Genomic DNA, 27,297 nt, shown 5'->3' on the forward strand with positions numbered 1-27,297 from the left:
TATTTCCAAAACACTTTTTTCAAAATTAGTGCTAGTTACATTGGAACACATATCTTTCATGAATCCCTGAATATCCCTTGATATATATAGATATAGAAATAGACACACACACATTATATATATATATATGAAGGGGTTAATTAGGGAGCATGTAGGGAGCTTCTAGGGTTAATTTTAGCTTTAGTGTAGTAGACAACCCCAAGTATTGATCTAGGCCCATTTTGGTATATTTCATGCCACCATTTCACCGCCAAATGTGATCAAATAAAAAAAACCTTAAATTTTTCACAATTTTAGGTTTCTCACTGAAATTATTTACAAACAGCTTGTGCAATTATATCACAAATGGTTGTAAATGCTTCTCTGGGATCCCCTTTCTTCAGAAATAGACATATATGGCTTTGGCGTTGCTTTTTGGTAATTAGAAGGCCGCTAAATACCGCTGCGCATCACACGTGTATTATGGCTAGCAGTTAAGGGGTTAATTAGGTAGCTTGTAGGGAGCATACAGGGTTAATTTTAGCTTTAGTGTAGAGATCAGCCTCCCACCTGACACATCACACCCCCTGATCCCTCCCAAACAGCTCCCTTCCCTCCCCCACCCCACAATTGTCCCCACCATCTTAAAGGGACACTGTACCCAAATGTTTTCTTTCGTGATTCAGATAGAGCATGACATTTTAAGCAACTTTCTATATTACTCCTATTATCAAATTTTCTTCATTCTCTTGGTATCTTTATTTGAAATGCAAGAAAGTTTAGATGCCGGCCCATTTTTGGTGATCAACCTGGGTTGTTCTTGCTGATTGGTGGATAAACTCATCCACCAATAAAAAAGTGCTGTCCATAGTTCTGAATAAAAAAAAGCTTAGATGTCTTTTTAAAATAAAGACAGCAAGAGAACAAAGAAAAATTAATAGGAATACATTAGAAAGTGGCTTAAAATTGCATGCTCTATCTGAATCATGAAAGAAAAAATTTGGGTTCAGTGTCCCTTTAAGTTCTGTCAGAAAGTCTGCCAGTACTAAAATAAAAAGGTATCCGATTTTTTATTTTTTTTAGCATATTCACAAATGCTGCTGTGTAGGATCCCCCCTTAGCCCCCAACCTCCCTGATCCCCCCAAACAGCTCTCTAACCCTCTCCCTCTGCCTTTTTGGGGCCATCTTGGGTACTGGCAGCTGTCTGCCAGTACCCAGTTTGCAGAAAAAAATGTGTTATTTTTTTCCCCGTTGTTTTTTCTGTAGTGTAGCTTCCCCCCACAGAACAACCCAACACCCCCTGATTTATCGGTTTATTTATTTTTTTAACATTCCCCCCACTGATCAATTTTATACTATATACATTTTCTGTAGTGTAGCAGTTCCCACCTGCTCCCTCCCCGTACACGCGCCCGCCTGCTACCCCCGCCAACTATCCCGCCCCCCCTCCACATCATTAGGCCCATCGATGGCCGTCACCCACCTCCCACCCACCAACCAACGATACCAGCCATCGATGTCCGGTGCAGAGAGGGCCACAGAGTGTCTCTCTGCATCGGATGGCCAACGGATGTTATTGTAGGATGCCTCCATATAGAGGCATCACTGCAATAACCGGAAAGCGACTCGAAGCATCGCTTCCACCGCTTTCCCAGACCGACGACGTACAGGGTACGTCCTCGGTGGTTAACTGTATTTTTTTTTTTGAGGACATACCCTGTACATCGTCTGTCATTAAGGGGTAAAACAACTTTATTTCCTTTTCTCTTGGTCTAACATCAAATAGTTACAAAAATAGTAATAAAAAAGGTGCATTGCTCCCAAGAATGTCTTACATTCAGAAGTCAGTTTGGCAGACCGGGAAAGGCTAGGGGGCAGGATTAAAAAAAAAATCCCTAAGAGCTAGTCAATCAATGCACTGCTCCTTTGATTGTTCTCTTCAAACAGCACTTTTCTCTGGCTGCCCCGTGTTAAGGAAAACTTACAAAGTGCAGCCAGGTCAAAGCTCAGTTTGAGGAGAACAGTCTAATGTTGAGCAGTGCTGCAAAGTGAAAGCACTAAGTTTCTGCATGTGTCCCATTCTTTCTGCTGATATGCTGCATTTTCTGCGATTACATCAATTCTAGGACACTGAAACCACTGCTGCAGTAATGGGGAACACCCACAAGTTCTCTTGAGTTTAGGGTTTGAATCAAGTGGTGTTGCAGATGGAGCTGATTTCATGGGCAAGACAAGACTGAAGCAGTCTTGTCTAGGAAATATTTGTTAATAAAGACATTGCCACCATGTTGCAAGTATCTTTACTTGCAACAAGGTGGCAATGTCTTTATTTCCAAATATATATTTATTTTCTCATTATTTTGAGAATTCCTTTTAAATAGGACAAACATATTGCATGCAAATATATTCAATCTGACTTTTATACCCATACTTGACTGGGATTTGATAAGTTCTAGGACAGAGAAAGAAAGGTCAACGCTGAAATGTGCATGAGTAGATTTCAGTTTAAATAGAAGCATTTTCTTCATATATCCCTATTAGCAAAAATGCTTCTTGTAAAATGTATTACGGTTTCAGTGGCATACGCACATATGCTATGTGTAGCTAGAGAATCAGAATTTTAGCACCATGGTTGGATTAGCGAGCCGACGTTGGTGTGTGTTGAGTCACTGAAAACTTAATTTGTGTCATACAAGCTGCTGCTGTCTCTTTGAAAGAGTGATGTTTGAACGCTGATGCCAATCATTCACAGCATATGTGCTTATGTGTCAGGGTTTTTTCCCCTGCTTTGTTTGCCATGTGCTGCTGGCAGTCATTTTACTCACCTCTCTTCCTGACTATGGTGCATTGTGGGGGATGCTGCTCATTTCCTGCACTTCCTTTGATGGCCAGACTGGTGTGCAACATCCATGTGAGACAGGATGCAGTCTCAGAATTGTGATGTCATCACTTATTATTTAAAGGGCCTCTGTTCAGTATGCTTTGCCTTTGCGTCGTCTCAGACCTGTTTGTGAGAGTTCCTGTGTATTACCTGGCTGCCTGACGTCCTTCCTGGTTCCTAATCCCTGGCTTGTTCCTGACTCTGCTGTTTTCCTTGTTCCCGATTCCAGCTCGTCTGACTATTCGCTTTGGCTCCTGACTCGGCTCGTCTGACTACCAGCTCTGGTTTTGACTCCTGGCTTGTTATTCGACTTGTGGACTTTTTATTATTTTTTTGCTATTAATAAAAGGTGTGATTATTTTTGCACTTCTCGTCTCAGTCTGATTCCTGGCACCCTGACAGTATGCTACTGAAAAACTGATATTTTTTGCAAAAAGCATTTTTTTTTTTGTTTGTTTTTTTTAAACATGCTGCTATTTAAAATTTAAAGGGATACTAGACTCAAATTTTGTTCTCTCATGATTCAGATAGAAAGTTGCCCAAAACTGCATGCTCTAATTTACTCCTATTATCAATTTTTCTTCATTTTCTTGCTATAAAGAAATGTAAAGCTTAGAAGCCGACCCATTTTAGGTTCAGCACCCTGGATAGCACTCGTTTATTGGTGGCTTCATTTAACCACCAATCAGCAAGCGCTACCATAGGTTCCAGCAAGACACAGCATGAGAACCTAGTGCAGCAAAGGGGTAAGATGCACAGCGATGGGTAGCAAATGTAAATATATGTATATGAAAATATACATATATATTTATGTGTTTATATGTGTATACACAAATATATATGTATGTAAGCATATACATAGATATTTACAGAGAACACACAATTTCCCATATACCGCAATGTAAAAGACACCCCACATCCGCCAACTTTAAAGTGAATGTAAATTTTGATGCTAAAGTGCCTGGTTTTTAAAAATTTGATTAAGAACAGGGGCACTTTAATTCATCAAAATTTACATTTCACACCTGTTGTGGAAAGAAAGAAAAGAAAAAAAAAACACTTACCTTTTAAACTTGACAGCTGCTCCAGCTTCCTCCAGTCGTTGCAAGCCATTTCTGATGTCAGAAATGATGGATGGGTCATCCTCCAATCACGGCTCCCCCCCCCCCCCCCCGGGGAAATCAGTGTCTGATTCAATCCCGTGATTGGAGGAAGCTGGATTCCTCATTTTAGACCCAGGAAGAGTCTTTGCGACGGGCGGAGGAAGCTGGAGCTGCTGTGAAGATTAAAAAGGTAAGGTTTTTTTCACAACACGAGTGAAATGTAAATTTTGATGAATTAAAGTGGCCCTGTTTTTAATCTAATTTTTAAAAACCGGGCACTTAAGCATCAAAATTTACATTCACTTTAAGCACTAAAAAAACGCTTTGTGCATTTATTTAAAATTATTATTTATTTTTTATTAGAACCAAACTCTACACTGAAATTTGGGGGCAATTGGGGGGCCATTTAGAAAATTAACCAGAGATCTGATCGCCGATTAATTTTCGGAGCGCTGATTGCTACCGCAAGCTCGCTGTAACAATAACCAGCCACTTGTAACGCCTGGTTATTTATCGCGAGACAGTAAATTTTAAAGGTCCATAATAGTTGAAATATTACATACTCAAACTTGTTCCAGCATGCAATTTTAAGACTGTTGACCCTACACTACTATGGGCTAAATTACAAGTGGAATGCTAATTTACCACAAGCCCGTAAACGGGCCGATTTGCCATCTGCCCGTTTACGGGCGTGTGATAAATTAGCCCATAGTAGTGTAGGGTCAACAGTCTTAAAATCGCATGCTGGAACAAGTTAGGAGTATGTAATATTTCGACTATTACGGACCTTTAAAACATTCACTATGCATGCCACAACAGGCGCATTGCGCATGCGCTAAAGGCGGTTACGAGGAAGATAAAAAAAAATTACAGGGATCACAAGAAGATCATGATGTCACTGATGACGAAATAGAGGAGGTGACAGACGGACATTTACAAACGGCAGCAGCCCCAAAAGCAAGTGATTTTAATAAGTGATTTTACTTGCAAAAAAAAAAATATTTAAAAACTGGGCTACATTTGTAAAAAACGATCTATGGAAACTTTACAGATATAACTTAAAACTATTTTTGGGTTGACTGTACCTTTAATAACATAATCAAATCAAGTGTTTCCGAGTTTCATCAGGCTTCATAACATTGTAAATATTCACTTGCTATATATAACCAAACAAATGCTTAGAAAGATAGAAAACACCTGTCATATGCAATAATAGGCCATGTTGAGCTTCTGTTCTTACCCATCATCTACAGATTAATGGATCTGTGTTAGTTTTTGCTAAGGATCAGAGAAGTTCTTTAACCCAAAAGGAAAGAACAAATAGGAAACAAATCTCCAATTTTATTTTGATTTGTCTTTATATGATAGAATACTGAATTGAGGTAATCTCCCTAGAGACCTTGTATAAGAGTAATACTCGTGTAATTAGGTCTAATTTTGGGAGCAGTACGTAAGCATAGGACTAGACATGAGAACAAATTGACTTAATTCACACAGATTGCGAATTGAGTTCAACAAAAATATGCTTTTATGTACTGTGAAACATCGTTATGTATTCATATAGTAAATCAATACTTTTTACTCATTAAAATATAACTTTTATTTCTTGCTTTAAAAAGGACAGCAGTATTACACCTTTATTTGCTGCCTGCATTGCTGCATTTAAAAACACATCACCTAGTTGTATTATTTCAACTCTAATAAATAAATAGTAAATGAGTGTTTCACTGTGCTCTAGGTCTCTCAACCTAAAATTCTATTATCTTTATACGTAAAAAGATAGCCGACTGGCCAATATCAATTTGAAGCTATTTGAGAAAATCTCACTATTTTTAACTGAGATATTGTTTCGTAGTAAAACAGCCTGACGATATGTTTGGTTGTGATTCAAAATGTATTACTCCATTAGTTGTCTATAGCGTTAGAGATGGCTGAGTACTGTTTTTCTCATGCGGCAAGCGATTGTAACTTTAACATATAGATTGGAGAGTGGCAGATAAAGTCAATTATTTCTGGCTTTATAATGTATTGTGTTAAATTGATATCTCTGATTGTTATATGATATCTGGTAACCTCACGTCGGTATGTTGAAGCAGGTCAGTTATAAGTAATGTCGTGAGATTTGGCTCTTACTTTGTTCGGTTAAGTTAATTAAAGATCAGTGTCTCACGTATATTTCTTAAGAAATTGTACTAGATGTTAGGTAGTGTTTAACTTCTATATTTCACGTTTTGTGCTCCAGATCCTTTAGTTTTAATTTAAACTTAACATTTGGATTATACCTTAGTATTGGTCCTGTAATAATTTGTTACAGTTTAACTGCTGGTTGTACAGAATAAGTTACAAAGTGCAATACTTATCTGCTGTCTGAACCTGCTAATGGTTTTGTTAATATTCAGTTTCGGTTATTCCGGTTATATAATGTTGCCTTTATATTATGAATTACCGCTAAGCTGGATATATCATGTTACCTTTAAATTACCGATATCCAGATTACCTTGAATTATCGTCACTTTTGTGCTAGCGTTACCATTATATTCTCACTATATAAAATTACAGAGATAACTGCTGAATAGCCGTTACTACATTCTGCAGTTAACCAAATAGTTGCTGTATTGCCGGGTACAAAATCTTGCCTTAAACTTCACGCTATACTTGTTTACCTTGTGATTACCTCTATACTAGATAAATAATATTGCCCGAGTATTGCCGGTTTCCCGGATTACCTAAAGGTTACCGAATTTGTTATGCTGCCACTTGCTGTTGAAATTTGATTACCAAAATAGCTATAAAATAATTGTTACTAGGAGTAACTCTCAATCTACCATATTATTTGTTTAGCCATTAAGTATATTAGTACAGTTAGCGATCTAAAAAATTTTGAGCTATGCCAGAGATATTTTTAACAATATATTAAATTAGAGTTTTACAGTTTTTAACTGCTCTCCAATGTTGTTAAAATAATTGAAAACTCTAATTTAATATATTGTTAAAAATATCTCTGGCATAGCTCAAAAAATTTTAGATCGCTAACTGTACTAATATACTTAATGGCTAAACAAATAATATGGTAGATTGAGAGTTACTCCTAGTAACAATTATTTTATAGCTATTTTGGTAATCAAATTTCAACAGCAAGTGGCAGCATAACAAATTCGGTAACCTTTAGGTAATCCGGGAAACCGGCAATACTCGGGCAATATTATTTATCTAGTATAGAGGTAATCACAAGGTAAACAAGTATAGCGTGAAGTTTAAGGCAAGATTTTGTACCCGGCAATACAGCAACTATTTGGTTAACTGCAGAATGTAGTAACGGCTATTCAGCAGTTATCTCTGTAATTTTATATAGTGAGAATATAATGGTAACGCTAGCACAAAAGTGACGATAATTCAAGGTAATCTGGATATCGGTAATTTAAAGGTAACATGATATATCCAGCTTAGCGGTAATTCATAATATAAAGGCAACATTATATAACCGGAATAACCGAAACTGAATATTAACAAAACCATTAGCAGGTTCAGACAGCAGATAAGTATTGCACTTTGTAACTTATTCTGTACAACCAGCAGTTAAACTGTAACAAATTATTACAGGACCAATACTAAGGTATAATCCAAATGTTAAGTTTAAATTAAAACTAAAATATCTGGAGCACAAAACGTGAAATATAGAAGTTAAACACTACCTAACATCTAGTACAATTTCTTAAGAAATATACGTGAGACACTGATCTTTAATTAACTTAACCGAACAAAGTAAGAGCCAAATCTCACGACATTACTTATAACTGACCTGCTTCAACATACCGACGTGAGGTTACCAGATATCATATAACAATCAGAGATATCAATTTAACACAAATTATAAAGCCAGAAATAATTGACTTTATCTGCCACTCTCCAATCTATATGTTAAAGTTACAATCGCTTGCCGCATGAGAAAAACAGTACTCAGCCATCTCTAACGCTATAGACAACTAATGGAGTAATACATTTTGAATCACAACCAAACATATCGTCAGGCTGTTTTACTACGAAACAATATCTCAGTTAAAATAGTGAGATTTTCTCAAATAGCTTCAAATTGATATTGGCCAGTCGGCTATCTTTTTACGTATAAAGATAATAGAATTTTAGGTTGAGAGACCTAGAGCACAGTGAAACACTCATTACTTGAATACAAGGATTTATTTTGTCAAGCCATGATTTAGGCTATAGATACAAACATAACCAAAATAGTTTGTTTCACTCCACTTAGGATCGTAACTCATTTACTATTTATTTATTAGAGTTGAAATAATACAACTAGGAAATGTGTTTTTAAATGCAGCAATGCAGGCAGCAAATAAAGGTGTAATACTGCTGTCCTTTTTAAAGCAAGAAATAAAAGTTATATTTTAATGAGTAAAAAGTATTGATTTACTATATGAATACATAACGATGTTTCACAGTACATAAAAGCATATTTTTGTTGAACTCAATTCGCAATCTGTGTGAATTAAGTCAATTTGTTCTCAAGTTCTTTAACCCCTTCCTGCCGTTAGGACGTTCCATGCTGACCTAACTGCGCTGGGCTTTAGCGCCGTTAGGACGGCATAAAACGCTCTAGCCGCTTGGCTGTCCTGAAGCCATAGCCGCTTGCTAAATGGGATTGTGGGCCGGAGGGCGTGCCTAGCGTCATAGGCACTCCCCCTGACCCATTACTTTGTCCCGATGTAGACAAATAAGTCCCATCAGGAAAGGGTTAATTAACCCCTATGCAAGGGTTAAACACATAACATTTCAGAGTCACTAGTGACAACATTTCACACTCTAATGCATCAGTTTGTTAATGTCTCCACTATGTGCTGTGTAACAGACCAATGATGTATCTATCAATACCCAAGAAATGCTGTCAGTCTATGCCACTACCTGAGAATTTTGCTGCACTGTTACCCCAGACTCCAGTGCTACGCATCGTGCAGTTAAAGTAGTTATTTGGTTCCTTAAATCCTCTGCGATCATTTCAGCAGCCTTTGCTTTTTCTTCCAGGGCGGCACTGAAGCCATTTGTATTATTTTTAGACCTTAGTGCTTCTTTCAGTTTAGCAATTTCTTCGTTTTTACTGGAGTTCTCTTGGTCATTTCTCTCCTTCTGAGTTTCCAATTCTAGTATTTTCTGCATTTGGAACAGAAAGGGGTGTGGTTAGAAAGGAATATTAAAAAAATAGTGAAAACTTTTCTATTAAAATGTGAACTTTATATGAAGGAGCTCTTTGTTAGCACATGGCCAAAACTTTAGCCAACAATTTCAAACGTATCCATCTAATAATTAATTGATCTTAAATGTAATAAAATTGCTACTTAAAGAACATGACCCAATTTGCAGGGTTAAACACATAGCATTGCAAGGTCGATATTATTAAAATTACACATTCTAACAGATTAGAGCTTGTCATTTTTTTTTACTATAGTGGCCTATTATAGTGAAAAACTAATTTATATGCTCTTATTTGTTACAGTTAGAGTATGTAATTTTAACATTATCGACCCTTCAATGCTATGTGTTTAAAGAAACAGTGTACACCAATTTTCATATAACTGCATATAATAGACACTACTATAAAGAAGAATATGCACAGATACTGATCTAAAAAGCCAGTATAAAACCTTTTAAAAACCCAGTTTTGCACGGTTGACGACGTAGTCTTAGACACCCACTGAAAGGGGCTGGGAAAACAAAAAGAGCAGATACTCCCCCCTCCCCAGTATATGAAAAGACAGATAACAAACAGGAGCTTGCAGGAGTCTGTAAACGTGTGTATACACCTGGCACTGTGGAGCCAGGTTAGGGGTCTGAAAAGTAGCACAACTTTCTTAAAAAAAAAAACAAAACAAAAAAACAAAACTATATATTGTTATAAAAACACCCCCAGATGGGCTATATAAATGGATTATCTACAAAACATTTATGTAATGAAAAAATTTAGTGTACAATGTCCCTTTAACTACTGTAAAGGGGTAATAAAAACACATACTGTCACTTTGGAACTGCAGACCACTGCTTTTCTAAAGTAGACATGGTTGCTAACCCAGTGTTTCAAGGGAAGATATTCATTATGTTTTAAAGTAAATGTAAAGTGAACACGACTGCCTCATGCCATTGTATAGACTTTTAAAAAATGAGCCTGAGTTTAATTCATGACATTTTTTATATTTAATTTTTTTTACCTCTTTACTGCTCCGCCGATAAGTGCGGCTCTCTCAGAATTTAACTTTCATGAATCAGATAGGGCATGCAATTTTAAACAACTTTCCAATTCACTTTTATTATCAAATTTGCTTTCTCCTCTTGGTATTCTTTGTTGAAAGCTAAACCTGGGTAAGCTCATATGCCAAATTCTAAGCCCTTGAAGGCCGCCTCTTATCTGAATGAATTTGACAGGTTGTTGTTTTTGTTTAAGGCTGGAGGGCGTTAGTTCATGTGTACCACAGATAACATTATGCTCACGCCTGTGGAGTTACTTATGAGAGGGCACTTATTGGCTAAAATGCAAGTCTGTCAAAATAACTGAGATAAGGGGGCAGTCTAAAGAGGTAAAAATGTATTACTATAACCGTGTTGGGTATGCAACACTGGGGAATGGTTAATAAAAAGGGATTATCTACCTTTTTAACAATAACAATTCTGTAAAAGACTGTCCCTTTAAGGGTCCTGAGCAGTGTTCTCTCTAAAGCCAGTTTTGCGAGTGGCCAAGCAGGAACCCCACCTTGCAGTCTACATTGTGAAGTGTTTGCTAATTGCTCTAATTAAAAAGGGACAGTCTACTCCAGAATTGTTTTTTTTTTGTTTGTTTTTTTAAAGATAGATAACATCTTTATTACTCATTCCCCAGTTTTGCACATCCAACACAGTTATAATAATACACTTTTTACTAGGTTTAGCTTTCAACAAATACCACCAATAGAACAAAGCACATTTGATGATAAAACTTAAATTGGAAAGTTGTTTAAAATTGCATGCCCTATCGTAATCATGAAAGTTTAATTTTGACTAGACTGTCCATTTAACCGCTGGGCCACTCACAAAACTGGCCTTAGAGTGAACACTAGTAAGGACTGGATTTGTGAAACACTGTGCTAACACAATCAGCAGTGGTAGTCACACAGCCCAATGTTACAACTAGCACTGCTAATTGGGTGATTTTCTGCTTTGGACCAGCAGTGCTCTGCGGTTCTCATCAGAAACTGCCACTGATCCACTAGCAGCACTAGTTACACACCCGAGTTGCCCGACTAGCACTGCCGATTAGATCAGCAGTGGTTTCCACTCAAAACCAGTAGTGCTCTGGGAGTCGGTACTTCTACTGTGTGTTTAACTTCTTTGTGGTGGTTAAACATACAGTAGTATAGGGTCAATAGTCTTAAAGTTACATGCTTCTTTTTTTTTTTAAGGGACAGTGCACCATCAAAGTTTCTCCCCTTTAATGTGTTACCAGAGATCCATTTTATCTGCTGGAGTGTATTATATGTATTACAAGTAGCTCCTTTACGTTTATTTTGTCGTTTCAAATAACTGATTTTGCCCGTTGTATCCCCACCTATACTGAAAACTTCAGTACATAAGTATTGATTATAGAAAAGCTATGTTAACAGGTCAGGTTTAGAAGAAATTGTATCCCTTTTGTGGGGTAAAATAAAAAAAAATAAAAAAAAAAAAAGTACTAAAATGTTTATTTTTGGTTGTTATCTCAGACAGAGATAAAAAAAAATGGAAGCCATTGTGTTTATTTAGAGTGATATAATAATTAGACAGTTTACACAAAAACATATTTTATGTAAGAACTTACCTGATAGATTAATTTATTTCATGGTGGGGAGAGTCCACGATTTGTTACACATGGGATATACATTCCTACCAGGAGGAGTCAACGTTTCCCAAAATTTATGCTTACCTGATAAATTTCTCTCTTTCCGGACATGGAGTCCACGTCATTCCAATTACTAGTGGGATATTCACTCCTGGCCAGCAGGAGGAGGCAAAGAGCACCACAGCAAAGCTGTTAAGTGCCACTTCCCTTACCCATAACCCCCAGTCATTCAGCCTAAGGGAAATGGAAAAAGAAGATAACACAAAAGGTGTAGAGCAGCCTGAGGTTTAGTAAAAAATTACTGTCTAATCTAAAGGGTGGGGTCGTGGACTCTCCATGTCCGGAAAGAAAAAAAGAAATGTATCATCAGGTTAGCATAAATTTTGTTTTCTTTCCTAAGACATGGAGAGTCCACAACGTCAATCCAATTACTAGTGGGAACCAATACCCAAGCTAAAGGACACGGAATTAACAGGGAGGGAGAATAAGACAGGCGGACCTAAACAGAAGGAACCACCGCTTGAAGAACCTTTCTCCCAAAGGAACCCTCAGCTGAGGCAAAAGTATCAAATTTGTAGAATTTGGAAAAAGTATGCAGAGAGGACCAAGTTGCAGCCTTGCAAATCTGTTCCATAGATGCTTCATTTTTGAAAGCCCAAGAAGAGGAGACAGCCCTAGTGGAATGAGCTGTAAGTCTCTCAGGAGGCTGCTGTCCAGTAGTCTCATAAGCAAAACGAATCATACTTCTCAACCAGAGGGAAAAAGTAGCCTTCTGACCCTTACGCTTTCCAAAGAAACAAACAAACAGGGTAGAAGACTGGCGAAAGTCCTTAGTAGCCTGTAGGTAGAATTTTAGAACGTGCACCACATCCAAGTTGTGCAACAGACGTTCCTTATGAGAGGAAGGATTAGGACAAAGAAGGAACAACAATCTCCTGATTAATATTTCTATCCGAAACCAGCTTAGGGAGAAACCCCAATTTAGTTCAAAGGACCGCCTTATCCGCATGAAAAATAAGGTAGGGTGAATCGCACTGCAAAGCCGAGAGTTTAGAAACTCTCTGAGCAGAAGAAATAGCAATAAGAAACAAAACCTTCCAAGATAACAGCTTAATATCTATGGAATGCATTGGCTCAAAAGGAGCCTGCTGCAAAATTCTAAGAACTAGGTTAAGGCTCCAAGGAGGAGCAGCAGATTTAAACACAGGCCTGATACTAACCAGAGCCTGACAAAGAGAGATTGAACATCTGGCACATCCACCAGACGCTTATGTAAAATAATAGATAATGCAGAAATCTGACCTTTCAGAGAACTAACTGACAACCCTTTTTCCAGACCATCCAGGAGAAAAGACAAAAAATAGGAATCCTGACCCTACTCCAAGAGAAGCCCTTTGATTCACACCAATAAAAAAAGGTATTTATGCCATATCTTGTGGTAAATCTTACGAGTAACAGGCTTGCGAGCCAGAATCATAGTATCAATGACAGACTCAAAAAACCCATGCTTAGGCAGAATTAAGCGTCCAATCTCCAAGCAGTGATCTTCAGAGAAACAAGATTTGGATGGAGGAAAGGACCCTTCCTCAGAGATGACATCTTCACTATGTCCGCAAACCAGATCCTGCAAGGCCATGCAGGAGCTATTAGAATTACAGACGCTCTCTCCTGTTTGATACGAGCAATGACTTGTGGAAGGAGAGCAAAACAGAGGAGACAGTATGCTAGACCGAAGTCCCAAGGAACCGCCAGAGCATCTATCAGGACGGCCTGAGGATCTGTAGACCTTGAACCGTACCGTGGAAGCTTGGCGTTCTGGCCAAGGAACTCCGAGTTCCACCCTGGTGGTTGATGTAAGCCACTGAGGTAATGTTGTGCGACTGGAACCTGATAAACCGGGCTAAGGACAACTGAGGCCAGGCCATCAGAGCATTGAAGATCGCTCTCAACTCCAAGATGTTTATTGAAGAGAAGACTCCTCCCGAATCCATTGGCCCTGAGCCTTTAAACGAGTCCCAGGCTGCTCCCCAGTCTAGCAGGCTGGCATCCGTGGTCACAATCAGCCAGGAGGGTCTCCGGAAGCATGTGCCCTGAGAGAGAAAGAGAGAAAGAGAGAAAGTCTCTTGTCAACATCTATCCTCTGAGATAGATCTGAATGGTCTCTGTTCCATTGTCCGAGCATGCATAATTGCAGAGCTCTCAAATGTAATCAAGCGTCCATGGAAGCAACTATCAGACCAATTACCTCCATACATTGAGCCACTGATGGCCGAACAATAGACTGTAGAGAGAGGCAAGTAGTGAGAAGCTTGGATCTTCTGACCTCCATCAGAAAATTTTTCATAGATAGGGAATCGATGATGGTCCCTAAGAAAACCACTCTTATAGCTGGAACAAGGGAACTCTTCTCCAAACTCACTTTCCAGCCATGGGAACGTAGAAAAGACAAGATCTCTGTATGAGAGTTTACTTGTTGAAAAGATGGCGCCTGAACCAATATGTCGTCCAGGTAAGGTGCCACCACAATTCCCTTAAACCTGACAACTGCCAAGAGAGCCCCCAGAACCTTTGAGAAGATTCTGGGAGCTGTGACAAGGCCAAACAGAAGAGCCACAAACTGAAAGAGCTTGTCTAGAAAAGTGAATCTCTGGAATTAGAGATGATCCCTGTGGATGGGAACATAAAGATACGCGTCCTTCAGGTCTATGGTCGTCATGAACTGACCCTCTTGGACCAAAGGAAGAATGGAACTAATGGTTTCCATTTTGAAGGACAGTACCCTGAGAAACTTGTTGAGACACTTTAGATCTAAAATGGGTCAAAAAGTTGCCTCTTTTTTGGGAACCACAAATTTGAATAAAATCCTAGACCCTGTTCTCTTATTGGAACTATCACTCCCAGGGAGGAAAGGTCCTGAACGCACTTTAAGAATGCCTCTCTTTTTACCTGATCAGCAGATAACCTTGGGAGGACAAGATTTGAATTCTATTTTGTACAACTGAGATACTATGTCCCAAGCCCAAGGATCTGGGACATCTTGTATCCATGCTTAGTCTCAGCAGAGGGCTTCTTTGATTGCTTTCACTTATTCCAAGGCTGATTGGGTTTCCAAGAAGACATGGACTGCTTCTGCTTGGAGGAAGGAGAGGAAGACTTTTGACCTTTGAAGTTACGAAAATTACTTTGACGTCCTTTAGGTCTATTCTTCTTGTCTTGTGGTAGAAAGGACCCCTTTCCACCCGTAATTTCAGAAATTATCTCAGCCAGAATGGAACCAAAGAGGGTCTTGCCCTTGTAAGGTAGCGACAGAAGCTTGGACTTGGAGGTAACATCAGTTGACCATGATTTTAGCCACAGAGCACTGCGGGCTAGGACAGTGAAGCCTGACATATTGGCTCCCAGTCTAATGACTTACATGTTAGCATCAGAGATAAAGGAATTGGCTAGTTTGAGAGCCTTAATCCTATCCTAGATCTCCTCCAACAGAGTGTCCTCTAAAATCAGTTCTGACAAGGCATCACACCAATAAGATGCTGCATTTGCTACTGTGGCAATACAAACTTCAGGTTGTCATTGAAGCCCCTGATGAACATACATTTTTTTAGATAAGCCTCCAGCTTTTTGTCCATGGGATCCTTAAAAGGCACAGCTATCCACAATAGAGAGCGTAGTTCTCTTAGCCAGAGTAGAAATAGCCCCTTCTACCTTAGGCACCATACGCCATGAATCTCTAATGGAGTCAGCAACAGGAAACGTCTTTTTAAAGACAGGGAGAAAGGTATCCCTGGCTTCTCCCATTCCTGTGTAATAATCTCTGTCATACAGTCTGGAACAGGAAACACTTCCACAGAGGAAGGAACATCATAGTATTTGCCAAGCTTATTAGAATTCTTAGGGTTGACAGCGACAGGAGAGTCGGAGTCGTCCAAAGTAGCCAGTACCTACTTTAACAGTAAATGAAGATGTTCAAGCTTAAATCTGAACTTTACTTCTTCAGCATTAGACAAATTAATTATACTGTCAGAATCTGAGATTTCACCCTCAGAGGCAACCGAAGTATCCTCCTTATCAGACTTATGAGGAAGGTCCACCTTCACGGCAGCAGATGGGATAGACACCTTACCATCTGACAAATGTTTAGATTTCCTCTTGCGTTTTCACAACATAGGAAAAGCAGATAATGCCGCAGATACCGCAGAGGATATCTGTGCAGCAAAATCTGATTGCAAATAAACTCCTCCAGGAGGCTGAGAGGAACTGCAGGGCACTGTATGTGATGCCATTGAGGCTTGGGACATTTGAGGAGAAAGCTGTGGCATTGCCTGAACAGCATCATCCTGAGAGACATTAGGCTCAGAAACAAGAAATGTATCGTTACATTTCAATGTTTTATCTAGACACGAGGAAGAAAATTGCATGGGTAACACAATTTGGGTTTCAAGATTCAAACATTTGTCCATAAGAACAGACTCCTACTCCATGTCCATAGCTTAAAAGATTCCCAGAGATACAGGAATGATAAGTAAAAAAAAAATATTTTTTTTTAAATTGACACTGTCACTTTAAATTTAAATTTACTCAGAGCGAATTTGCGCTCAAAAACATACCCCTAATTAAAGGGACAGTCAAGTCCAAAAAAAAAAAAAAAAAAAAACCTTTCATGTTTCAAATAGGGCATGTAATTTTAAACAACTTTCCAATTTACTCTCATCAACAATTTTGCTTTGTTCTCTTGGTATTCTAGTTGAAAGCAAACCTAGGAAGGCTCATATGATAATTTCTAAGCCCTTGAAGACTGCCTCTATTTTATTTACTTTTCACAGCAGGGGAGAGCAAGCTCATGTAGGCCATATAGATAGCATTGTGATCACGCCCATGGCTAGTAGCAGACACTGCACTAATTGGCTAAAATGCAACTATATGCAAAATAACTAAAAGTCATGTGATTAGGGGCGGTCAGAAGATGCTTAGATACAAGTTAGTCACAGAAGTAAAAAGTTTATTAATATAACAGTGTTGGGTTGCAAACCTGGGGAATGGGTAATAAAAGGGATTATCTATCTTTTTACACAACAAAAATTCTGGTGTTGACAGTCCCTTTAAGGACCTCCACACCTCAGCAGACTGAGGTACCCTATCTGCCCCTCCGGAGTACAAAAAATCTTGCCAGAATAAACCTGCCGGTCTAACAGGGAAGACTTACAGATTCGACTAACACAGCCGACGCTGCTCCGATCAGATCTGAGAGCAGAAGAGAGGGAGTCATGTGACCGGCTGAAAATTAAACTGTGCATTAAAGTAAAAGCGTGCGTTTCAGAAGCCGTTTAAGACCAAACAGTAAACTGACACATTCAGTCCTAAGTCTGCCGTTCTCACTCTGAAACCTTAACTGACACAAGTCCCAATAAGACCCACACAGAGTCTTAATAAATAAAATGAGCCATAAATTTTAAGTTAACTCCTTCATACCTATAAAGGAAGATTAAACCCTAAGTCTCCTGTCACATACGTTTGATGTGCCTGCACACTGCCTAAATAAAATCCTCTACTAAGGATTTAGCATGTCCCAAATAAATAATGCAGAGAAATCCCCTTAAGTGCAAGTCTCCAAAACCTAGAAGACAAAAGCACTTACCTGCAAATCCAGCTGTCCGGCAGGAAGACAGCTCACAAGGCTAGAAAGGACACATACTCCTAACAGAGACCTGTAGAAAAAAAAAAAAAAAAAGGAAGAACAGAGTAACCAACTCTGGCTTTCTATATCAAGGGCAGCAAATATGTTAGAAATCTGAGCAAGGACCACCTCACTACTTTCTAACTGCTTAAAAGCCACCACTACTCTTACTCAAGAGAATGACTGAGGGTTATGGGTAAGGGAAGTGACACTTAACAGCTTTGCTGTGGTGCTCTTTGCCTCCTCCTGCTGGCCAGGAGTGAATATCCCACTAGTAATTGGAATGACGTTGTGGACTCTCAATGTCTTAGGAAAGAAAAGATGTGCTCTGTTAAAAACAACCAATATGGAGAGGACCTCAGGGACTCTCGCCACCATGAAATCAATGAACTTATCAGATAAGTTCTTACATAAAATTATGTTTTCTTTCATACAGGTGGCGAGAGTCCACGATTTGTTACACATGGGATATAATACCCAAGATGTGGAAGTCCACGAGTAACAAAAATTTAAAGGGAGAGATAAACTAGAAACAGCTTCTTTTCCACTGAAAAATTATATACAAAATAGTATTTTTAATAACAAAAAAAAAAAAAAAACCCTTTAAAAAGAAAGTGTATAGGCAACATAATCAAAGAGTAACCACTGCTTGAAGAGCCTTTCTACCAAAAGCTGCTTCTGAAGAGGCAAAAACAAAAAAAAATGGTAAAATTTGGTAAAAAGTACGCAAAGAAGACCAAGTGGCTACCTTGCAAATTTGATCAACTGAAGCCTCATTCTTGAAAGCCCAAGATGTGGCAACTGATCTTGTAGAATGAGCTGTAATTCTTTGAGGCAGAGACTGAACTGCTTCCAAATAAGCTTTGTGAATCAGAAGTTTTAACCAAGAGGCTAAATAAATAGCAGAAGCTTTCTGACCTTTTCGTAAACCAGAAAAAAAATAACAAATAAATTTGAAGTCTTTCTCAAATCTTTAGAGGCAGCAACATAATATTTCAAAGCCCTGACAACATCTAAAGAGTGGACAGTCTTTTCAGCATCATTCTTAGGATTAGGACACAAAGAAGGGACAACAATTTCCCTGTTAATGTTGTTATAATTAACAACCTTTGGCAAAAAATTTAAAGTAGTGGGCAAAACTGCTTTACCTTGATGGGGAAAAAAAAAAAAAAAATCAGATAAGGAGACTCACAAGAGGGCAGATAATTCAGAAACTCTACTAGCAGAAGAAATAGTAATTAGAAACAAGACTTTCCAAGAAAGTACTATCTAAAGCTGAGCTTTCCAAACTTGTTATGTTGGTGACACACTTTTTAGACCTACATCATTTCGCGACACAGTAATTCAGTTGTACTAGCAAAAAGGAGGTTAAACTAACTTGTTTTAAGAGATACAGACACATACATAAATTATATAATAATGAAATTTATTTACAAGTAACAGTATGTATGTGCAAGAATTAAAAAGTTTAATAACACCAATAGCTACTTGCTATATTAATGGGGATGTGTGAGGTTGATGGGATGAACACAATTTCTGAATATTTGGTGGAATATTAGATAAAGACACTCGCATTTCATCATCAAGCATTTTTAAGATTCCACTTCCTATCCATATATCAAGAGCAGGAGCAGCAATGCACTACTGGGAGCTAGTTGCCAAAAAAACCCCACTGACTTCAGCTCAGCATTTAAGCTGCCGCCCTCAGAGCTCGGTGAGTACGATTGACTACTGCCCGCGCTGCAAACACACTGCTGTCCCACTCACTGACTACACATGCAGTCACGAGCCAATTAAGGAGATTACACGTGCAGTCAGGAGCCAATGTGCCGCCAATGGGAATAGTTTCAGTTCCCACTGAGCTGCACCAATAGGTTAAGATGATCTGTGACCCACTAGGTATCAATCACGTGTCAATCATGTGATATGCCTAGCAGGCAGGCGCAAAGTCAGAAACCAAAAAAAAAAAAAAAAAAAATTTGTGCTGAAGCAGGGACACACCTACACACTGCTGCCGACACACTAGTGTGTCCCGACACACAGTTTGGAAAGCACTGATCTAAAGAATGCATAGGCTCAAAAGGAGGAGCCTGTAAAGTCTGCAAGACTAGACTGAGACTCCATGGAGGAGAAATAGATTTAATAACAGGTTTTATTCTGGACAAAGCCTGAACAAAAAACAATGAATGTCTGGAAGATGAGCAATCTTTCGGTGAAACATTACAGAAAGAGCAGAAATCGGTCCTTTCAAGATACTGGCAGATAAGTTTTTATCTAAACCATCTTGAAGAAACTGAAGAATTCTAGGAATCCTAAATATATGCCAAGAAAACTTATGAGTGGAACACCAAGAAAAAAAGTTTTCCAAACTTTATAATAAAGTTTTCCTGGAAACAGGTTTTCTACCCTGAATCATAGGGCTAGATTTATGAAGCCCCTACGGCAGCAAGTTCTCACTAGAACTTGCTCGCCGTGATTTATCAAGCAGCGGTCACAAGACCGCTGCTTCCCTAAGCTGTTCGCCACCTTTAAACTGGCGAAATTCAATCTCCTGGGTCGAGTCCGACCGAGGAGATTGACAGCTCCTGCCCGCGCGTGATTGGCTGTGCGCGGGCAGGGGGCGGGATTGCACGCGAGCGCAAAATTGCGCTCGTGTGCAATGCCAAATACCTGCGGGTAATTTCGCCCCGCCACAGGCAAGCTGAGGCGTACAGGGGCGCGTATACGCGCCCCTGTACGCCTCAGCTCGCCTAATAGTATTAGTAATAGTAATAAATCTAGCCCATAGTATTAATTAGAGTCTGAAAAACCTCTGACTGAGAACTAAGCGTTAAATCTCCACTCTTTCAGTCAGGGCCTTCTGAATCGAAGCAGCAATAAAAGTCTTCATTGCTGGGGGTACACCATCTGTATCCATCTTTGAATTTAAGGAGCATTTGAAACCATAGATACATCACAAGGACGTGATAGAAATACTATACAAGAGTCACATAAATTTGCTGAAGATGGCACTTCCGAAGTTTTACAAAAAACACACTTCGCTTTGGTAGAAAGGTGTACAACAGTCTAAGGTTCTATGGTAATTTTAGGGACAGAAGCAGGATGTTCCATTATGGCAGACAAAGTAATAAAGCAAAAATGAAAAAATTTAATTTCTTAGTTGCATAAAAAAAAAAAAAAACTGAGATTTGGAAAAGTCTGTGCTAAAAAGAAGTTTGCTAAATAAATAACGGTTTCTTTAAAAACAATAAATATAGAGCGTTTACTAGCTGTTTTTTTAAAGCCCCTATATAAAAATGAGGGCGATATTGAGAATAGAGAGAAAATACTTAAACTAAAAAGTGTGGTAAAATTTTTGAGGCAAAAAAAGCGGGCTGGCGCACTATGACGTCACCAGCCGCTCTGTATAATTTTTTTAAAAACATCCCCTGGAGACCGTAAGTATACTCTGAGCCTAAACACTCCATATAACAAAAAAAATTAGATCGCATTACGATTAGAACCCCTGACTGTTTCCAATATGAAACATCCTAATGCTTGTCCCTGGGCTGCCTATATAAACAAATATAAGCATATACCTTTAACAAGTGCCCTAAAATAAAAGCCGTGTCTAAAGAAAAAAAAAATACACATTTACCTGTATTTTTGTAGACACATGTCCACTGTCAAGCAGACAGCCAACCAGTACTGAAAAACCTATCAGCAGAGGTAGAAGATGGGAGTATGTAGCTCTTTAAAGGGAGGCAGAAAAAGGCTTACTGCGAAACAAATTTACAGAGGGCCTTAGAAAGACTACCAGAGGTTTACAACATGGTGTCTAAAGTCTAAGCTCCCCAAACATCCCTCTGACAAACACTGTAACTCTGAGGGGAAACTGGAATTTAGTATACACTGAAGCACATATCTTTAAGCACATCATACTTTAACCACCTCCAAAGGAGGCAAAGTTTAAACTGAGATATGAGTGAGGTGGGTGGGGTATTTAGAGGCTTTGAGGTTTGGGAAACTTTGCCTCCTCCTGGTAGGAATGTATATCCCATGTGTAACAAATCGTGGACTCTTGCCACCTATATGAAAGAAACTCCTTTAATTTGTTCCCAATGATCCATTTTACCTGCTGGAGTGTATTAAATTGTTTACAAATAGCTCCTTAGTCTTTATATTGGCATTTGAAATAGCAGGTTTAGAAACTATGTAAACACAGACAGCAAAGAAATTACACTCGAAAGCTAAAGCTCTAAAAAGTCTATTTTCAATTGTTCTTTCTAAGTATTGTACAGAGACAGAGATAAGAAAGGGAAGCATTTGAGTGATAAGATAAGATCTGATCTGTCTGCAAGCTTAGCCTATTTTGATGGGCTGTGGTTTCAAAGAGCAAATCCAGCTATTTATTTTGCAAAAAGAAGCACAGATTAGAATTTCTCTTACATTTATATACGCTGCAGATGGTATAACAAGTCATGGGGAACACATTCAGGTAAAAACTATTTTAAAGAATATAAATTCTCACCACAGTGGTGGAAATAACCAGCAGTCCAATGTGCCAAGAGTGAACATATAAATGTAACTTTTATTAGTAAATGCAAGTAAAAATTATCTTCGAGAAAACAAGCATAGAGCAGTATCACAGCCGGTGAAGCAGCCTGCAACTGTTCAGGTGAACAGTTGCAGGCTGCTTCACTGGCTAAGATAAAAGTAAAAGTTACATTTTATATGTTCACTCTTGGCACATTGGACTGCTGGTTTCTTTTACCTTAAAGGGGCAGTATACTATAAAATAGTTTTTCCCTTAATGTGTTTCCAATTACTTGTTTTACCAGTTGCAGAGTATAAAATGTATGAGATTTGCTTTTCTAAGACTTATTTGTGTATATGATTAGCTGATTTTGTGTTTTGAAGCCACAACCTAATGAGACTTTGACAAAGTAGAATGCTTTGATATTCACTCTGACACATATACTATCATTCTAGCATTCTAAGCAAAAAACCTGTGAAGGTTTATTATCTATTGTCTTAAATTTAGCATTGTTTTGTGCTAAATCTTAAATAACCCCCTGTGCCTGAACACAGTCTTATCTATATGGCCTACGTGTACTTTCTGTCTCTTTGTGTTGAAAAGAGATTTAAAAAGCATGTGATAAGAGGCAGCCCTCAATTGCTTAGAAATTAGCATATGAGCCTACCTATGTTTAGTTTAAACTAAGAATACCAAAAGAAAAATTTGATGATAAAAGTAAATTGGAAAGTTGATCAAAATTAAAAGTCCTATCTGAATAATGAAAGTTTGATTTATACTAGACTGTCCCTTTAAATGGGACGTGCAAAGAGCAAAAACAGCCATTACATATATAAAAAAAAAAATCTAAAGCAACAATTTCCCATACATTTTATACTCTGCAACTGGTATAAAAAGTCATTTGAAACATTAAAAGGGGGGAATTTGTTTATAGTACACTGTCCCATAAACCAATGACAAGGCGTTAAACACAGACATGCACCTGGCTGTCTCATATATATAAGTTTGTTTGTTCCATTTGAATTTTTGTTTCTGTGGTTTAAAAATGTCTATTCTATCCACAATACAAATAGATAGACTATAAAGGAGCTGATAAAGTTTACCTCTAGTAATCGGTTTCGTTCTGTATCAGATATTTTTCCTTTCAATTTGGACATTTCCTCCATTGTCTTTTTTAGAGCTGCGTTTTCTTTCATCAGTTTTTCCATATCAGTGTCTGTTTTAGAGACTCCAGATTTGAAACCCAGTTTATTACCCAATATTTTTGAGTTCATTTTTGTATAAAATGTTCTATAATGAGAACAAAACAGGGGTTTAGCAACAAAAATGAAAATAAAGACTGACAATTGTTTAAAATGTTTGATATATTTATGACATGTAAAAAATGTAAAGCTGTTATCAAAAGTCTAAACTCATAAATAAGCTTGCACACCTGCTGATCAGGTCCTGAGTAGGACTTTGGCAGAAACATGCGTATCTTGTTCTGAATTGGCTAACTGCCCGTGTCCTGCTAGGGAGCAGCAATGCATTGTGGCTCCTGAATGGGAGTTAAAGGGACACTGAACTCAAATTTTTTATTTTGTGATTCAGATAGAGCATGCAATTTTAAGCAACTTTCTAATTTACTCCAATTAGCAAATGTTCTTCATTCTCTTGGTATCTTTATTTGAAAAGCAAGAATGTAAGTTTAGATCCCGGCCCATTTTTGGTGAACAACCTGGGTTCTTCTTGCTGATTGGTGGATAAATCCATCCACCAATAAACAAGTGCTTTCCAGGGTTCTGGACTTTCTTTTTCAAATAAAGGATTGCAAGAGAACGAAGAAAATTGATAACAGGAGTAAATTAGAAAGTTGCATGTTCTATCTGAATCACGAAAGAAAAAATTTGGGTTCAGTGTCCCTTTAAAGTAAAGGTAAAGGTAAAGTTAGCTCTTCAGATTTACATAATTACTTACAAAACAATAGCACTTTCATTCATGATTTTTTTAATTTAATTACATAAATACCGTTTTCGCCGCATTTAATAGAATATTTTTTTAATCTTCAATTCAGCCCGTTGCTGCGGCGTCAATTTATTTCCTGGTCACGTTTTTTCAATGGACCAATTGACTTTTTCAGCCTGCTCGCAGCCAATGCGCAGAGTCCAATATAAACAAGGGTATGTCAGTCGCGCGTTCACAATTTGCGCATGCGCATACTTGATTATCATTTGTTGCCAAGATTCTCAGCAAGAAATAAAGCGTCTAGTACACACTAATAGCATAATACTGAATGAATACATTCTTTCGATTCATTCAGTATTATGTAGCCAAACAGTTTGACGCATGCGCGTTTTCATTAGGGGATGAGAAAGTTTGCATGCGCATTGGTAGCCGGATCGCCGATTAGCGCATGCGCAATAGATCCATATATCGTGAACGAGCTTATAGCCTACGTATAGAGCGGGTGTGACCGCTCTATACGTAATGAATACAAAATCCAGGAAGAGGAGGGTGGGAGGAGCAACGGACAGAACGGTAGGGAAAGAAATTATAAAAATATCAACTATTAGATTGAAGAAAATAAAAAAGAAAGCAAGCGAAAATGTTATATTAGTGCTATAGATTAAAATGATATGTTGCAATGTCGAAAAATTTACTTTCACTTTAAGTTATTTACAAAAGTGCATTAGTAATATAATAACAACAACAATAATAAAAAAAAATATCAAATAAATAAGGCCATTATGATATTGAATTAACATTTTTTTGGATGGACATTTGTACTTATTTAATCCTTTTTTTTTTTTTTTTTTTTTTTTTTTTAAATTAGGGAAATCCAATAGCAAAAAATATTTTTTTTTTTTTTAAAAAACACCTATGTATGCCAAACTCTGTGCTCCCTATTTCCATTTTTTTTTTTTAAAAAAACGTTTCCTTATTAAATTAAAAGCTTCTGCAAGTGAATTTGCCTCAGATGCTTTCGCATGAACTTAAAAAGGGACAGTAAAGTCATAATTATAATTAGATATTCAGGATTTAGACAGAACATACAATTTTAGACAACTTTCTAATTTACTTCTATTATTTAATTTGCTTCCTTCTCTTGTTATCCTTTGCTGAAAGGTTTATCTACGAAAGCTCAGGAGCAGCAAATAACCTAGGTTCTAGCTGCTGATTGGTGGCTGCATATATATATATATATATATATATATATATATATATATATATATATATATATATATATATATATTTGTCATTGGCTCACCTATGTGTTCAGTTAGAAACCAGTAGTGCATTGCTGCTCCTTCAACAAATGATACCAAGAGAATTAAGCTAATTTGATAATAGAAGTAAATTATAAAGTTGTTTAAAATTATATGTCCTACCTAAATTATGAAAGATACATAATGGTTATAATAGTCAAGAAATTACATGCACTAATTCATTAGAGCATTACATTTTAAGACCATCAACCTTACATTATTGTGTTAACCCCCCCCCCACCAAAGGGGTTAAACACAAAGTAGAAGTGCACTTGAAGACCCACATCTGAGTCATGAAACTAGTACTACTGATTGTATTAGTAGCGTTTTCTGCTCAGGACCAGAAGTACTCTGCAAGAACCCAACAGGCATTTCTACCGTATGTTTTAATCCATTTGCGGGGCTTAAACACATAGAGGTCTAGGGGCGATACTCAAATTACATGCACTAACAGATTAGAGCACATCACTTTTTGACAATATTGCAGTGTAAATTAAAGGCCATTAATACTGAACAGACGACATGCTCTAATTCGACCCTGCTAAAGGGTTCAACACAAAGTGCTGCTTGGGAGCCACAGAGCACTGCTGGTCATAAGCAGACATGGTTGATAACCCAATCAACAGCAGTAGTCAACAAGACCCAGGTGTGCAACTAGCGCTGCTAATTGAGCAGCATTTTCTGTGGCTCCAAAAAGATACATTAATTGTGCGTTTAATCTCTTTGCATGGTTAAACACATAGCATTGCAGTCATTAGTGCTAAACATGTCATGCTTTAACGAATTAGAGAATATAGTATTTAATAAATTTAAAAAAAGGTAACTATAATGGCACTTTCAGAGTTATGTGTATTTTTACATAATTACCAACTATAAGTATTTTTTGCTATAGATATAACAGTACTGTACTTTACTTTTATATAACTCAATACATTTAATATTTATGTATAGAAGTTTGCATTAGCTATACATTGTAGAATTGCAGCTTCTGGAACTGCCTGCAAAAATGAATCACAAATTATTTAAACACCAATAAAAGTGTAAACATCATTCCATTTATATAATATAAACTGTCAAAGCAGAGAAGTTTGTAACTTGGCATTCAATAATCATTAGCTGCCAAAGTGGTCTGCAAGTCATTGGACAGAAATTGTGTTACCCATTCCAGAAGTCAGTAGATAAAAACAAAAGCTAAGTAATATAGTAAGTAGTATATTGTATTACAAACCCCTGTAAACCGCTCACCTGTGTGCTTAAAGTCCTGATCGTCTTTTAGCGTCTATACCAAGGTGACACAGATCGCTAAACCAATATGTATCGTGAAGGGCCCCCACCTGTCATTTCTATCTATTCATAACAACTCTCCTTTACTTCCGGACAGTTTGAAAAACGCGCCGCCTGCACGACACGTTCTTTTACGCCTCTCAGACGTCATGCGCGTACACGTTTGTCTGTTGCTCTTTGTCAAACTTTGTCAAATTCTTCTCCATACATACTGATTAATTTCAGTGCCAATAAGAGCTCACCGAAATAGTTGCACCTTATACGACGGTCTTGGAACATTGTGTTTCATTAAATATTTGCACTTTTTAAAATAAACAGTAATGGATCTACTTTTGTACAATCAATAGCAATCTAACATGCAGACTGTTCGAATTTTAATTTTATTTTAAAGGGACAGTAAAGTCAAAATTAAACTTTTTAGTATTCAGATAGACCATGCAATTTGAAACAACTTTTCAATTTACTTCTGTTCTCAAATTTGCTTTGTTCTTTTGGTATCTTTTATTGAAGAGTAATACTAGGTAAGCTCCTAAGAGCTCAGGAGTGTGCACATGTCTTTAGTACTGTATGGCAGCAGTGTTTTGCGACATTGTATAACAAAGTTACAAACAATGTTGCAAAACACTGCAGCCATAGAGTACTTAAGATACGTGCACACTCCTGAGCTCTTAAGAGCCTACCTAATTTTACTCTTCAATAAAAGATACCAAGAGAACAAAGCAAATTTGCTAATGGAAGTAAATTGGAAAGTTGTTTACA

The 27,297-nt window shown here is 37.8% G+C and overlaps 1 protein-coding gene across 1 annotated transcript in view; it reads right to left on the minus strand.

The window, feature by feature from the left end:
* Positions 1-26,625, minus strand: part of CEP55 (centrosomal protein 55) — a 135,384-nt gene extending 108,759 nt beyond the window's left edge. The window contains exons 1-3 of the mRNA XM_053692917.1: positions 26,500-26,625; positions 23,113-23,299; positions 8,882-9,127 (exon numbers count right to left, since the gene is read on the minus strand). Of these exons, the coding sequence (XP_053548892.1) occupies positions 8,882-9,127; positions 23,113-23,283 (417 nt within the window). The 5' untranslated portion in view covers positions 23,284-23,299; positions 26,500-26,625. The remainder of the gene's footprint in view (positions 1-8,881; positions 9,128-23,112; positions 23,300-26,499) is intronic.
* Between the last annotated feature and the right edge of the window lie 672 nt (positions 26,626-27,297).

This window comes from Bombina bombina, chromosome 9 (genome assembly GCF_027579735.1).
Source record: "Bombina bombina isolate aBomBom1 chromosome 9, aBomBom1.pri, whole genome shotgun sequence".
In the NCBI taxonomy this organism is placed as follows: Eukaryota; Metazoa; Chordata; class Amphibia; order Anura; family Bombinatoridae; genus Bombina; species Bombina bombina.